Source organism: Mobula hypostoma, chromosome 9, assembly GCF_963921235.1.
Source record: "Mobula hypostoma chromosome 9, sMobHyp1.1, whole genome shotgun sequence".
Taxonomy (NCBI): domain Eukaryota; kingdom Metazoa; phylum Chordata; class Chondrichthyes; order Myliobatiformes; family Myliobatidae; genus Mobula; species Mobula hypostoma.
The window spans coordinates 58,933,357-58,949,498 of NC_086105.1; the positions used below are offsets into that span (position 1 = coordinate 58,933,357).

The 16,142-nt window shown below is 44.5% G+C and overlaps 1 protein-coding gene across 4 annotated transcripts in view; it reads left to right on the forward strand.

Moving 5' to 3' along the window:
* The first annotated feature begins 8,887 nt into the window (after positions 1-8,887).
* The window catches only part of LOC134352383 (uncharacterized), a 53,967-nt gene continuing 46,712 nt past the window's right edge, over positions 8,888-16,142 (forward strand). For all 4 annotated transcript variants that reach the window (XM_063059706.1, XM_063059708.1, XM_063059709.1 and 1 more), the window contains exons 1-2: positions 8,888-8,945; positions 15,077-15,252. In XM_063059706.1, the coding sequence (XP_062915776.1) occupies positions 15,126-15,252 (127 nt within the window). In that variant the 5' untranslated portion in view covers positions 8,888-8,945; positions 15,077-15,125. The remainder of the gene's footprint in view (positions 8,946-15,076; positions 15,253-16,142) is intronic.

Consider the following 16,142-nt stretch of genomic DNA (forward strand, 5'->3'; position numbering starts at 1 on the left):
GGGCTTAGTTGGCTTAGTAAAGTTATGAGGGAGAGGAAGTATGATGTACCCAATCTTAAATCTTTATTTAGCTATTGCTGCACATACCATTGGCCTTATTGCTTAAACAATGTCAAAGCATTTTTATCCAGGTATTTTTCTCAACTGTGTGTTCTGAGAAAGTAAAGTGGAAATGAGAGACAAAAAGGCCAAGAGAGATGGCACTATGGTAAACTAGGAAACTTGACAATACTCCAACAATCTTTTTGAAAAATTAGATCTAGCACATACTCACCTATTGCTGTGCTGTGAGGCTTGCAGAGTAAAGACCACTTATTACTTACTAGGTTTGTAAACAGTCAACTATTAGCCTTTTGCCACAAAAACAGGAACAGCACTGACATACAAGCCTAGATATTTACAAAGTCAGATGCTTGTTTTTCAAAATTAAAGCCTAGTTCTTCTGGATTTCTTCGCAGCAAAGTCCTTGATCAGATCACTAAAATCCAGTTTCCGAACAAGACCACTTTCGAGTGACATCAGAGTAAGATGATTCAGCCTGTCCTGTCCCATTGTGGATCTGAGCCTATTCTTCACTAGCTTGAGATTGGAGAAAGATCGCTCACCACTTGCATTTGTGACAGGGAGAGTCAGGTAAAACCCATGTAGTTGCCATTATCAGACCTGCTAAATATGTCACTGGAGCCTCGGATAGCCAGACCCCTCTCGACCAAAAACTTCACAACTACCAACACTCTTCTCAATACGTCGGTCCAGTAGACAGACTCTGACTCGAACTGTTTTTGCAGTTCTGTATCTGTTCTTCTGCTGTCAGACGCTAGTGTAACACGTCAGTATCGTTTCCCTGTGGTGTTTGCTATTTTCATGCTCTCCTATGCGCTCAGCGGCATGTTTCCAGTCGCTAAAGCCAGGTTTGAAGATGGACTGAGTTACCATCACTGAAGATGCGACATGCAAAACAAAACATAGCCAGTGGAAGGGGTATATAAGAGCCATTGCCTTGATATGTACTCACCATTTACGAGCTTGCGTTTGAAGTGAAATTTGGAGGAAAAAATATCTCTGCTGTTTGTGTACTCATCCCGAAGCTTTGAATTCCACAACCCTATTCTGGCAGGACTCCGGCCCTTTCTTAGCCCAGTATGCTCGGACTGAATCATCTAAAGTTTCCTTTCCCCAGTGAGCAGGATCAGTGCTGTAAGGGTCCTCAGTAGCGGTAGCGGTAACGTTAACATTAATGACAGCCCGGCTTAGCTGTTCGGAGGCCTCTGTGGTCGGGAATCCCAAAGTCATGTTCTCTGCCTCTTCAACGTTAGCTGCTGACTGTGGCAAGGATGGTGGTCCTGTGCTACCGTTGGTGCTAGCGCTAGCTGTTGAACAAGTCTCCATTTGTCCACTGGTCTAAGATTGTGACAAGAGCGATGGTACTGCTGCATCATCGAGTACAGGTTTAAAAAATTCTGTCAATTTCAATGTCTTTTTTAATGCTTCTTTCTCACGATCCTCCTTTTCTTGTTTCTTTTTTCTTTTCTGTGCTCCACTCTCATATTTTTTTTTGTCCGTCATGATGATAGCTACCTACTTTGGGCCCCTCTGCAACTCAGACCCCTGGGCTGCAGCCCCTGCCTAAAGTCCAGCCCTGATGGCTACCATCTCCTGTTTTTCCCCATTAAGGAGCCAACAGTGGAGGTCCCATCCATCAGGCTCCTGGTTTGCTGATGCCAGAATGCTTGGAAGAGGGCACAGAGGGCTATTCTGACTGCCAACTGCTGCCAGGCTAACCGCTGTCAGTGCCCAGTCAGACTATTCAGCCTGGCACTGCGTCTAGCTGTCCACCCGAGATCTGACCCTTCCGCACAATGACTCCCACAAGTTTTTTGCCCGATTCATGATTACCTATCACATCAATCCAGTCACTTATTGTCTCCACCTGCTACTGTCCTTCAGGATCACACCTACCTTCCACGTGTCCTGCCTCAAGCCAGTAGTCCATGATCCACTCGACCCACCGGAGGCTGCATCTCGGAACCTACCTGGTGGAAGGTATTCCAGTGTACATGAAATGCCCATTGATGGATTCACATCATCACTGATAGGGTGTGCAGTACCTGGTCAATTGGGAAGGGTACTGCCCGGACAAGAGGTTGGGTGCTGTCCATCATTCATCAAGGAATTCCACTGGACCCATCCAGTTCATCCTGGGCCGTCAGGGAGGTGGGGGTGTGTGGGGAGGGGAGGTCTTGTCAATCCTGCACATGCAGGTTCCTCCCAGTCTCCATCCAGCTAACAGGAGTCACCTGTCACTCATTTCTAACTCATCACCTGCAGCCTATTTAAACCCTGCTCTCATCCACAGTCCTTGTTCACCCATTGAACCAGCTAACCTCAACCAGTTGTTCCTAGCCTCCTGTTGCCTTGTTGTGGTTAGTACCTATTCTCTCTTGCTTTGTAGCCCTTCATGGGCAGCTCATTATTAAAGTTATCACTCATTGCTAAACTGTCTTTGCTGCTCTGCGTTTCAGTCAAGCCTCCCCTACATTTCCTGACAACTACCCCTCACCCCCCGACTTCTTATGCTGGCTTCTGCTCCCTTCCTCCTCAGTCCTGATGAAGGGTCTCAGCCTGAAACATCAACAGTTTATTACACTCCACGGATGCTACCTGACCTGCTGAGTTCCTCCAGCACTTTGTGTTTGTGAGTGTTTCTCTGGATGATGGGTGGGGACAGATAGAACCAGGTGGGGGAAAGGAGGGTAAAAGTGAAAACAGCTATCACTCTCCCTCCCTGGCTCTATCTACACCCACAGGCCAGTGTCTCACCACTCCCTCCTCTCCCCTTTACACTGGCTATCCTCCCTCTTCACTCTTAGTCCTGATGCAGAGGTTTGCATCTGTGGAAATTCATTGCCACACATGGCCGTGGAGGCCAAGTATGTAAAACAGAAGTTGATAGATGCTTAATTAGTTAGGGCATCAATGGTTACGAGGAGAATGGGGTTGAGAGGATAATAAATCAGGCTTGTTGGAATAGCGGAGCAGACTCAAAGGGCTGAACGCTCCTACGTCTTATGGTTTTATTTAACCTCCACTCTGTTGCACCCAACACAGATCTCCCTCCTCTCTCTGCATCACAAATACTCGTCTTCCTCCAACTTCTACCAGTTTCTGATTAGAGAAACATCACTGACTCTCCACTGCTGCTACCTCACAGTTTTCTGGCATTTCCTGTCTTTATTTCGAATTTCCATGTTACTTTGGCTTGTTTACCACCACTGAGCCCTGGCTCTTGCACCCACTTATCCAATCTAACCTTAAATGGTAGCTGTTGCCACCATTTTAATCCTTGGGTTAAGGCTAGAGTCCTAACCTCATACAGCATGGATACTATCCCTTTGGCCCAGTGTGCCAAGACTAAGATGCCCAGCTAAGCTCATCCCATTTTCCTGTATTTGACCCATCTACCTCTAAACCTACCTTATTTATGTACTTATCCAAGTGTCTTTTAAGTGTTGTTAATGTACCTTGCCGAACCACTTCCTCTGGAAGCTTGTTTCATATACACACCATCCCCTTGGAATCCTATTAAATCTCTTCCCTCTCATCTTAAACCTACAGTATAGAGTTATAGAGTCAAAGAGCTCTACAAGACAGAAACACGCCCCTCAGCCCATCTATCTGTGCCAAATCTACCTAGTCCCATTGACCTGCACCTGGACCATGGCCCTCCATACCCCTCTATTCATGTACTTATCCAAACTTCTCTTAAATGTTGCAGTCAATTCCAGATCCACCCTTTCATTAAGGACACTCATCAACCAATGTGTGCTCTCTTCTGACTACTGCCATCAGGGAGGAAATACAGAAGACTGAAGGTAGAAACCCAGTGTTTTAGGAATAGCTTCTACCCCTCCACCATCATATTTTAGGACAATGAACCAACCCAGTAACACTACCTCACTATTATCGCTCAGTTTTTGCACTACTTAAAACAATATTTTTATAAACGATGAACTCCAGTTAGTTGGAACACAGCAGGACCAGCACATTTTTGCCCAATTAAGCAGCTGCCCCAGTTAGCCAAAGTTTTATGGTAGTTAAAAAGGTAGAAAAAAGAAAAACTACTGTTTAACTATGCAAAAATTATGTATGAAAATGAAATACAAAAAAAATTAGAACACTATCAATACTACTATAGTATTATAAAACTGTGTATTAGTTCCTAATAGTTATTGACATAGGAATTCATCCAGTGTTCACCGCCACGTTCTTTTGATTGAGATCAAAATCAGTGCAGAACCTAGTACAAATAATAAACAGCCTTCATACAATGCTTTCAAGAATTGCACCCTCCAAATCTTTATTTTCATTGTAACATTCAAGATGATTGTCGATACTTTCAAATTCTTTGTACTTCCTAACTTGTTGAAGTAGTGAAATTGTTTCATTTTCACTCCAGGCCGTGACTGCCAACTGCAAGCCTGAATGCTTGAAATCGCAGTGAGCAAAACAGTTCTGAATTGTCTTACTACTTATTTCTCACCAACTATCAGTGACAAAAGTCACTACTCTTTGAATACAAACACATGCAACTGACGTAATTTAAAAAATGTTCACTCTAAGAGTCTAACAGCCACGCAAGTGCCCGCGACTGACGCTAATTAGAAACTGTTTGGCAACAGTCTCCTGTCCCAATCAAGCATTATAGTGTCCCAAATAAACAATTAAGGCGGGGGGAGGGAGGTAGATATTTTTGTTGTTTAGTTCATAGATTCATAGCTATACAGCTATACAATTAGTTTTTGTTCTTTAAGAATTGTCCCAAATAAGCAGATGATCCGATTAACTGATGGCTCAATTAACCAGAATCTATTGTATATTCCTTATTGTAATTTATAATATATTTTATGTATTGCTGCAAAATAACAAATTTCACAATATATGTCAGTGGTATTAAACCTGATTCTGATTCTAGGGAATAAAGCACCTTTATTCCCCAACCCTGGGAAAAAGACTATTTACATTCACCAAATGATTTTGACTACACATTGGCTTTACAATCCACCCAATTCATAAGCCCATGCACCCAACTAACCTACTAACCCATACATCTTTTGAATGTAGGAGGAAACCAGAGCACCTGGAGGAAATCTATGCAGTCACATAATTAAACTTGCAATCATGACTTCTTGGTTAGATTTGCTTCAACAAACTGGTTGTAAGTAATCAGCTTTCTAATTGAAACCCAGAACAGAAAGCCCCAGCTGAAGGTTTGAACACTGTAGCACTGATGGCAGGTAGAACACAGAACATGGAATAGTACAGCCATAGAAAACAAGACATTTTGCAGATTCTGGAAACCTTCAGCAACACTTACGAAATGCTGAAGGAACTCAGCAAGTCAGGCACCGTCAATGGAGAGGAATAAACAGTTGATTTTCAGGCCATTCATCGAGACTGGAAAAAAAGCGGGGCAGAAGACAGAATGAGAAGGTGTGGGACGGGGAAGGAGTACACGCTAGCAGGTGATAGGTGAGGATGTAATAGGGATTAAGTGAGAGGTTGGGAGGTGATAGGTGGAAGAGGTAAAGGGCTGAAGAGAAAGAAATCTGATAGGAGAGAACGGTGGACTGTGCAAAGAAAAGATGGAGATAGAGAACCAGCGGGAGTTGACGTGCAGGTGAGAAGAGAAGGGGTGAGGGGGCCGCAGAAATGGGCAATGAAAAAAAAGAGAGAAGAAGTTGTTACTGGAAGTTGGAAAAATTGATGTCGTGCCATTAGACTGGAGGCTAACCAGACAGAATATGAGATATTGCTCCTCCAACATGAGTGTGACCTCATCATGGACCAACATGACAGAATGGAATGGGAAGTCGAATTGAAACGGGTGATCATCAGGATACCCCATTTTGGGTAGATTTGTTTCAACAAAGTGGTTGCAAAGGGCCAAAGGGCCTGTATTGTGCTGTAGGTTTTCTATGTTTCATTCAGTGTTCAAATTGAAACCCAGAACAGATAGCCCCATCTAGAGGTTTAAACCTGCATCACCAACAGGGAGATAGATCACAAAATGTACTGGAACAGGCCGCTTCAGCCCACGATGTTGTGCCAAACTAACGACACCTAATTACACTAATCCTTTCTGCCTGCACGTCGTCCATATCGCTCCACTGTCTGTGCATTCATGTACCTATCTAAGATCCTCGTAAATGCCTCGACCACCACCCCGGCAGTGCATTCTAGGCACCTACCACTCTCTATTTAAAAAAAACTCCCTCTGAACTTTCTTCTTTGCACCTTAAATGCATGCCCTCTGGTATTAGACTTTTCAATTTTTGAAAGGTTAAACTAGGCCAGCATATACACACTGAATGATAAAAGTCTTTGTGGTGTGTTATTGAACACTGAAACCTTAGACTGCACGTATCAAATCGCCTGAAAATGGCCAAACAGGTGGACAATCTTCTATAAGTGTACTATTGACAATGTCCTGCCTGGTTGCATCATGCTTTTCTATGAGAAATGTAAGGAGCTGCGAAGAGTAATGGACTCTGCTCAATACATCACGAGCACATCTCCCCCCACCGTTGGTAGTATCTGCAGGAGACTCTGCCTCAAGAAGGCAACGCCCATTGTCAAAGATCCCCACCATCCAGGCCACTCCATCTTCTTGCAGCTACCAATGGGCAGGAAACACAGAAGCCTACACTACCAGGTTCACGAAGGCCGGTGCTATATATTGGTGAGACCCGACGCAGACTGGGAGACCGCTTTGCTGAACATCTACGCTCTGTCCGCCAGAGAAAGCAGGATCTCCCAGTCGCCACACATTTTAATTCCACATCCCATTCCCATTCTGACATGTCTATCCACGGCCTCCTCTACTGTAAAGATGAAGCCACACTCAGGTTGGAGGAACAACACCTTATATTCCGTCTGGGTAGCCTCCAACCTGATGGCATGAACATTGACTTCTCTAACTTCCGCTAGGCCCCACCTCCCCCTCGTACCCCATCTGTTACTCATTTTTATGCACACATTCTTTCTCTCACTCTCCTTTTTCTCCCTCTGTCCCTCTGAATATACCTCTTGCCCATCCTCTGGGTCACCCCCCCCTGTCTTTCTTCCCGGACCTCCTGTCCCATGATCCTCTCGTATCCCCTTTTGCCTATCACCTGTTCAGCTCTCGGCTCTATCCCTCCCCCTCCTGTCTTCTCCTATCATTTTGCATCTCCCCCTCCCCCTCCAGCTTTCAAATCCCTTACTCACTCTTCCTTCAGTTAGTCCTGACGAAGGGTCTCGGCCTGAAACGTCGACTGCACCTCTTCCTATAGATGCTGCCTGGCCTGCTGCGTTCACCAGCAACTTTGATGTGTGTTGCTTGAATTTCCAGCATCTGCAGAATTCCTGTTGTAGGCAGATGGGATTAGTTTAGTTGGCCATTTGACTACTAAGTTAATTTGCTCAGCACAGCATTGTGGGCTGAATGCCCTAACCATAATGCATTTTCTAAATTAAAAAAATTCGCCTTATTTGTGACATGCACATCAAACTTTGAAACAGACAGTAAAATGAGTTGTTTGCGTGAATGACCAACAAGTCCAAGGGCTAGCCCGCAAATGAGTCACGGACGGGACAGCTGATGCTTTCCAAATGAAGGTGAGAAAGGTTAAGCTCAAAGGAGGTGTACAGGGTAGGTGTTTATAACAGAGTCGTGGCTGCCTGGAACGTGCTTCCAGGGATGGTGGGGGCAGATATGTCAGCGGTATTTGAGAGGCACATTAATATGTAGAGAATGGAGGGATATGGACATTGAGTGGGCAGGGATTAGTTAAATCAGGCATTTAATTACCAGTTTAATTAGTTTGGCACAACATTGTTAGCTGAAGGGCCTGTTTCTGTGCTGTAATGTTCTTTGTCTACATTTTATATTGCAACAGAAATAGCCTAATGAAGACTGAATACTGCGGCTCTCTGTAACAGGATGTTTGCCTCAGTTGTTGCCCATTAATCCAACTGGTCACGCACTCCTCTTGTCCCCTGAGATTACTTTGTCTCTCAGATGAATATTGATCTCCTGTGACAGTGCCCATATTCAGGTTGCAACAAAAGACATATCAAAACCAAGATTTACGTGAATGGTTTTAGATTTAAGCTACATTTCTTTCCAATTTAACTCTCCATATTTTTACTTTGCAAAGCAGTTCACATAATTGAATGTTCTGCAGATCTGCACGCAACAGATTTTGAACTGATCTCCAATGAAATGACTTGATTATAAAATGTTTTAGAATAAATATGCAAGAAATTCCAAAGTTGCAAGATGCTAAGTGGTGTAGATCACGTGGATAGTTTGATTTATTTTCCCAGGATGGAAATACCTGGGGGGGGGGCATAACTTCACAGTGATTGGAGGGGATGTCAGAGATATGTTTTCACTCAGAGAGTAGTGGATGCACGGAAGGAATGGTGGTCAAGAAAGATACATTAGAGACTTTTAAGAAACTTTAGATAGGCACATGAATGAAAGAAAACTAGAGGGCTACATAGGAGAGAAGGGTTGGATTGATTTTTGAGTAAGTTATAAAAGGCCCTAAACCAACACGCAGAAAATGCTGGAGGAACTCAGCAAGTCGGGCAGTATTTATGGAGAGCAATAAGCAACAAACATAAATACTGCTTTGGGCCAAGACCTTTCATCAGCACTGGAAAGGAAGGGGACAGATAACAGAATAAGGAGGTAGAGGGAGGGGCAGGTGATCGGTGAAATCAGGTGAGAGGGAAGGTGGCTGGGTGGGGGAGGGGAGGTGAAGTCAGAAGCTGGGAGGTAATAGGTGGAAGAGGTAAAGAGCTGAAGAAGAAGGAACCTGATAGGAGAGTGGACCATGGGTGAAAGGGAAGAAGGAGGAGAACCATAATTAGGTGATGGGCAGGTGAGAAGAAAAGAGGTGAGTGAGGAATCAGAATGGGGAATGGAGGGGAGAAGGGGGTAATTACAGGAAGTTGGAAAAATTGATGGGCCTTCCTTGCTGTTTAGTCAGCCCCCACTCTAACTGTGTGCTAAGAGCAGCGACTGTAGTATGTGCTGTGTGAGGCCCAGTCATGCAGGTACAGTACGTACTTTCAGGATAATTTGAATTTTCAAAATGCGCAACGAAAATTTTTTGCAGCTGCTGCCAGGTCAGTGATCATCTCTGTGCAATTAAATCTCACTTACAATTGGTTGCTGAATTGGTGAATTGTTCCTATCTTTGCTGATTAATACTTGCAAGAAATGACCAGGAGATCTGCCAACAGAACAGTACAGTCCAGGAACAGGCCCTTCGGCCTGCAGTGTCTGTAGTGGCCATGATGCCAAATTAAATTAAGACATCTGCCTACACATACCTAACTACCTGCACAGTGGTTAATGCAACATTTCTACAGCACCAGTTTTATTCAATAAAAAAATTATTTACAAGAATAAACCATACAATGCTGTTTGCTCAAATGCCATCTAAAAACTTGCTGATGATACAACTATTGTTGGCAGAATTTCAGATGGTGCCGAGAGGATGTCCAGGAGCAAGATATATCAGCTACTTGCTGTCACCGCAACAACCTTGTACTCAACATCAGTAAGAACAAAGAACTGATTGTGGAATTCAGACAGGGTAAGACATGGGAACATGCACCAGTCCTCACAGAGCGATCAGAAGTGGAGAGAGAGAGCAGTCTCAAGTTTCTGGGTGTCAATATCTCTGAGGATCTGTCCTGGACCCAACATCTCGATGCAGCTACAAAGAAGGCATGACAGCAGCTGTATTTCATTAGGAATTTGAGGAGATCTGGTATGTCACCAAAAACACTTGCAAATTTCTACAGAGGTACCGTGGAGAGCATTCTGACTGGCTGTATCATCATCAGGTATGGGTCCGGGGAGCACTTGTTCTCATTGCTACCATCAGGAAGGAGGTACAGGAGCCTGAAGCCACACACTCAACAATTCAGGAACAGCTTCTTCCCCTCTGCCATCCGATTTCTGAACGGGCATTGATCCATGAACACCAGCTCACTACTTCTTTTATTTCTATTTTTGCCTTACTTACCTAACGTAGCTATTTAATATATATACTTACTCTAATTCATGGCAACACACACAAAATGCTGGAGGAATTCAGCCGGCCAGGCAGCAACTAAGGAAAAGAGTAACCAGTCAACATTCCAGGCCAAGACCCTTCATCAGGACTACTATTAGTGTACTTCATGTTTTTCTTCTATTATTATGTATTGCATTGTACTGAAACAGAGACAACAAAATTCACAACATATACCGGTGATATTAAACCTGATTCTGACTCATTGATAATGCATCAAGTAGTATTCCAATACATTCATTAAAACCAACAGCACTGTTATCATCATGCAGCTCCCTGGGCCGGTACACTACTACAATAGTTCCTCACCCGTTCACTCTCTAGTAGAAGAAACCTACACCATGGTCCTCCCCCATCGAGCCGATGTAACGTCTGCACTAAACTTCTCAGTATGTCCCTCAGCATGTACTCTTGAAGCCTGGAATGTGTCAGTCAGCAGCATTCCTCTGTGGACATCTCAATGTGCTGGCAGAGCGACAAGCTTCTGCTAGACCAAAGGGCATCTTTCATCATGTGGGTAACTGCACTCACCTCAACACTGAACTGACTCCACAACTTATGAACTCACTTCCAGGGACTCTACAATTCTTGTTCTTAGTTTTTTTTTAATTTCTTCTTTATTTATTATTAATATTACACAGTTTGTCTTTTTTGCACATTGGTTGTTTGTCAGTCTTTATGTATTGTATTTCTTTGTTCTACTCTGAAAGCCTGCAAGAAAATGAATCTCAGGGTAACATATGGTGACAGACACATTCCTTCATAAGGAATTTACTTTGAACTTCACCAAGTTGATCATCTTCTAGCAGCACTTGAAAACTGTGTGTGTGTGTGTGTGTGTGTGTGTGTGTGTGTGTGCGTGTGCGTGTCCCTGGGAACAGCCAGTAGAGCAGAGAGTCCTCTGTCACACAGCTGCTCTGGATGAACTGGGACACAGGCCCAATAAAGGAGGTTACAGGGACATTTCATAGTCTGCTTAAAATTATGAAAGAGTCATGACAGAGTATTTAGGAAAAACTGATTCCCCATGTCATGATGTTAGTTACTGCAGATCCATTAGAGGAGAGATGTGGAGGAAGGGTGATGAGTCTGAAACTCATTGACCGGGAGAGTGGAGGGGGCAGAAATCCTTACCACATTTTTAATACATACATCTAAATACATTTACATGAGCATTTAATGTTATGCAAATGACAAGTTTAGGCCAGGCAGCTGGGAAGTGCCTCATTAATGAGTGTTCAATATGTTAGGCCACACATAAGTTAGACAGTACCTAGAGTGAGGGCTATCATGATGCTATCATGAATTTCCCTGACGATCCTTACCTTGTCATGGTGCAGAGACTTGGAAGTTCCTGAGATCCTAAGAGCTAGATGGAGTTTGCCATCTAGCTATTAACTCCTGGTGGGGTCACCCATGGCAGTAAGGTCAAAAGGAGGTTCCAGACACAGAGCGATCCAGGCGAGACTTCAACAGAGGGGCTGGCAGAAGCTGATGACACATCACAATGGCAGAGAAGGCGGAAGCAGTCTTTTTGCATTCCAGGCCACTGGACCCTGACCTCTGACCCCGATCCATAAAGAACAGAGTGGTGACTACTTATGCATCGGCCTCCCCACATTAAACAAAGTCATGTACAGGCATTCTCCATTTATATGGATCCTAGATTGGCCTCTACAGCCACCTGAAGACCCACCAGTAGACAACCCCTTAGGAGAACATCATACTCGATTCAAGGGATCACACTACTACTGCTACCATGACGGAGGCACCAGCAACCTGTTTCATTAAGTGTTTGAGGAGATTCGATCCGTCACCAAAGACCCTAACTAATTTCTACGGATGAAAGGTACAGAGGCTCCAATGCACAGGAGGCAAAAGGCTGTGGAGGGTTGTAGACTCAACCAGCTCCATCATGGGGGCAACCCTCCCCACCGTTGAGGACATCTTCAAGAGGTGATACCTCAAGAAGGCAGCATCCATCACCAAGGACCCTCACTATCAAGGGCATGCCCTCTTCTCGTCACTGCCATCGGAGGGAGATACAGGTGCCTATCCAGATGCATCACAGACTGTTATGGCAATTGCTCTGCCCAAGACTGCAAGAAACTGTAGACAGAGCTCAGCACATCATAAAAATCAGCATTCCCTCCATGGGCTCTGTCTAGACTTCTCCTTTCCTCATGAAATTTCTCCAGCAAATTTCTACAGATGTACAATGGAGAGCATTCTGACTGGTTGTATCACAGACTGAGATGGAGGCTTCAGTGCACAGGATCAAAAAAAAAGCTGCAAAGTGTTGTAAACAGCCATCTCCGTTAGGAGTACAACCCTCCCCACCATCATGGACTCTGTCAAAATATGATGCTTCAAGAAGGAGACATCCATCACTAACAATCCTTCATTATCAGGCACATATCCTCTTCTCGTTACTACCATCAGGGAGGAGGCAGGGGAGCCTGAAGGCCCACACTCAGTGAGTCAGGAACAGCTTCTTCCCCTCTGCTGTGAGATTTCATCTATCATGCTGTATTGAAGTACTGTGAGCAGTTTTGGGGAGGACATTTACAAGAATGATCCTGGGATGAAGGGGTTAACATATGAGAACACTTGATGTCTCTGGGCCAATTCTCGCTGGAGTTTAGTAGGATGAGAGGGGATCTCATTGAAACCTATTGGATATTGAAAGGATTAGATAGAGTGGATATGCAGAGAATGTTTCCATTAGCACAGCCTCAGAATAAAGGGAGATGAGGAGGAATTTCTTCAGCCACAGGATGGGGAATCTGTGGAATATATTACCAGAGACACTGTGAAGGTATTTAAGACAGAGATTGATAGATTCTTGATTGGTAAGGGAGTTAAGGGTTACAGGGCGAAGGAGGAGAAGTGGATTAAAAAAGTAATAGCAGGGTTTTGTCATCACATGAAGAGTTATTTGTGGGATCATGCTGTGTACAAACTTACAAACTAGATGCTCATTTTCTTCAGGACAATTATTATCCTTGATTGGCACTGTTAAAGTGGTGGGAAGCTAAATATATATACATAAATGTGTTTTCTAATTGATGCCTCATTGGCTTAATGGGACCAGATTGCCCAATGGTAGCACTGCTGTGGCCAATCATTCCAAGGTTCTGTGATTAATGGTCCACAACAGAAACATGAGTTCAAATCCCACTTAGGCTGTCATTTGAAGAAATTAGGGAAAATTAATACTGGTGGTCAACATTATGGGATGCCTGCGTGTTGATAATGTGACTAGTTGCTTCCTGTGGTGTGTGATTGAGAACGGAGTCCATAGCCACAGGAAAGTTTTGGAAAATCTATTAAGGAAGTTAGTGACTATAGAATATTGCAACACAGTACAGGCCCTTTGGCCCACTATGTTGTGCTGACCTTTTAACATACTCCAATAACAATCTAACCCTTCCCTCCATTTTTCTATCATCCATGTGGCCATCTAAGTTTTTAAATGTCCCTGATATATCTCTCTGTACCACCACTTCTGGCAAGGCGCACCAAACCCCCTGCACTCTTTGTGTAAAAAAAACTTACCTCTGACATCCCCCTTATACTTTTCTTCAATCACCTTAAGGTTATGGCCCTTACTAACCATTTCCACCCTGTGACAAAGTCTCTGGCTGTCCACTTTATCATCTGCACACCTCTATCAAGTCACCTCTCACCCTCTTTCTCAAAGAGAAAAGCACTAACTTGTTCAATCTATCCTCATTAGACAGGCCCTCTAGTCCAGGCAGCACCCTGGCAAATCTCCTCTGTATCCTCTCTAAAGCTACGTATTCCTATGATGAGACAACCAGAACTGCACACATTACTCCATGTAGTCTACCTGGTGTTTTATAGAGCTGCAACATTACCTCATGGCTCTTGAACTCAATCCCCTGACTAATGATGGCCAACACACCATGTGCCTTCTTAATCACCCTATGCTCCAGCATTTTGTATGTGCTGATTTCCAGCATTGACAAAATCTCTTGTGTTTAGAAAATGCACGACAACCCTCAGTCCAGGCTACTCCCTCATCTCCCAACGCTGCCAATGAGAAGGCCAACAGCAGCAGATGTCAGGGGATGTCACCAGTCACACATCAGCCTTGTGTTATTGATTCCAGTCACCTAACAAAGCGTTATCTTAAGAAAGTATTTGATAAATCTTATGAAATATTCCTTAACTTACGAACTTAAGCCCATCACCCCTAATAGGTCATGGCCTGCCAACAGCAGCTCACCAGTCCTCTGTCCTGGTCCAGTCTTTCAAGTTGTCCTTAGGTGTAACCCATCTTATATCTTCCAGGTGGAGATCCTTTCTCTCCAGGGATGAGGTCTTTGGGTTTTTCCGGGATAGGGTTGCTAGTCAAATAGGTTCAAATCAAAAAGATGATCCTGTTTCTCTTTCCACGGAGCCTCTGTGATCCACTGTGTGTTCCCAGCATCTTCAGTTTTAATTTGGCAAACCCTTCTTAGTTGTACTGATCGGGATTTCAATGTGTCTGACCTTGTGTGTAAAGATAAGTAAGCAAAGTGGTTAGTGTAATGCTTTACAGTGCTGGCAATCAGAAAATCAATTCTTACTGCAGTCTGTAAGGAGTTTGTCCATTCTCACTGTGACCGTGTGGGTTTTGTCTGGGTGATTCGATTTCCTCCCACATTCCAAAGACATACGGGTTAGGGTTAGTAAGTTGTGGGCCTGCTACATTGGTGCTGGAAGCAAGGCAACACTTGCAGGCTACCCCCAGCACATCCTTGGACTGTGTTGGTTGTTGATGCAAATGATACATTTCTCTGTATGTTTTGATATACATGTGACAAGTAAAAGATAAAACTTAGGTGATCATTCCAGTGCGGGGAATATCCCTTTAAATGTTAAGGAGCTCCAGGTCCCAACCTTCCATTCATCCCTCCCTTATTGGCGATTTACAGGTGATGGATCTCTGCTGGACTGGTTGGGTCGTTCTTTTTTGATGGGGGGATGGTTAAGGACAGGAACGAGAAGCAGAGGACTCCCGCCTTCATCCGATTCAACAGCACAATGCCTAGACGAGCTGGGAACCTGTTGTGGCTCGCCACCTCAGTCCTGTTACTGAGATCTTCAGAAGGTAATGGGACGGGAGTTTCTGGTCGTCATTCGGCTACTGATGTCTTCAGAGTCGCTTAACTTCCGTTCAAGTGGCCGGGAAAAGCTTCGACCTTCACCTCTCAGTCACTACGGCCGAGCAATTTGCGTGTGCATTTTATCAAACGAAGTTAACCCCTTGGTCTTATCCTGGTACAGGATAAGGGTTGTGATGTTGTGACTTACATTGAGAGCGAAGGGTTTTTTTTTCTTCTTTCCCCCCACCCCCCGGGATTCAGTTGAGTTTCCAGCCTAAGCTCCAGAAGGGGACTATTAAGTAGCTCACACTCGGGGATGTTCTGACCGACTGGCCGGTTGTCTTGTAAGAGTTACCATTGGAATCTCCTTCTCCCAACCCTGGTGAACCGCTTAATTTCACAGAAGGGAGGGGAAATCAGTTGTCAGGAAGAGTTAATTTGAACCGAGACACGGCCACTTATCGGAATCCAGCACGTTTTTGAAATTACTCCATTCATTCGTTGAAAGGTTGCGAACGCTGGAGGTTTGAAGGAGAAGGCGGGGCGCTCCCTATGCTGGGAGATACTCTGCCCGCACACTTTGAGAGATTTGTACTATTTTTTTTAAGAGGTACATCTCCGTACTGCGGGAGGAAACCCAGGCACACACTTTCTTACAGAGGACGCCGGAATGGGACTCTGAACCCCGACGTCCCGATCCGTACTAGCGTTGTGCTAACCGCTATGCTCCCCACCAGCTGCTTCCCGTACGGTCGCACCGGACGGAAACCCACACGGTCACGGGGTGGGGAGAATGTTAAAAACTCTTCACAGACCGGTGGGAATCGAACAGCGCTCTTACAGGGGGCGCTGTAAAGCATTATGCTAACTGCAGTGCTACTGTAGTGTACCAGTC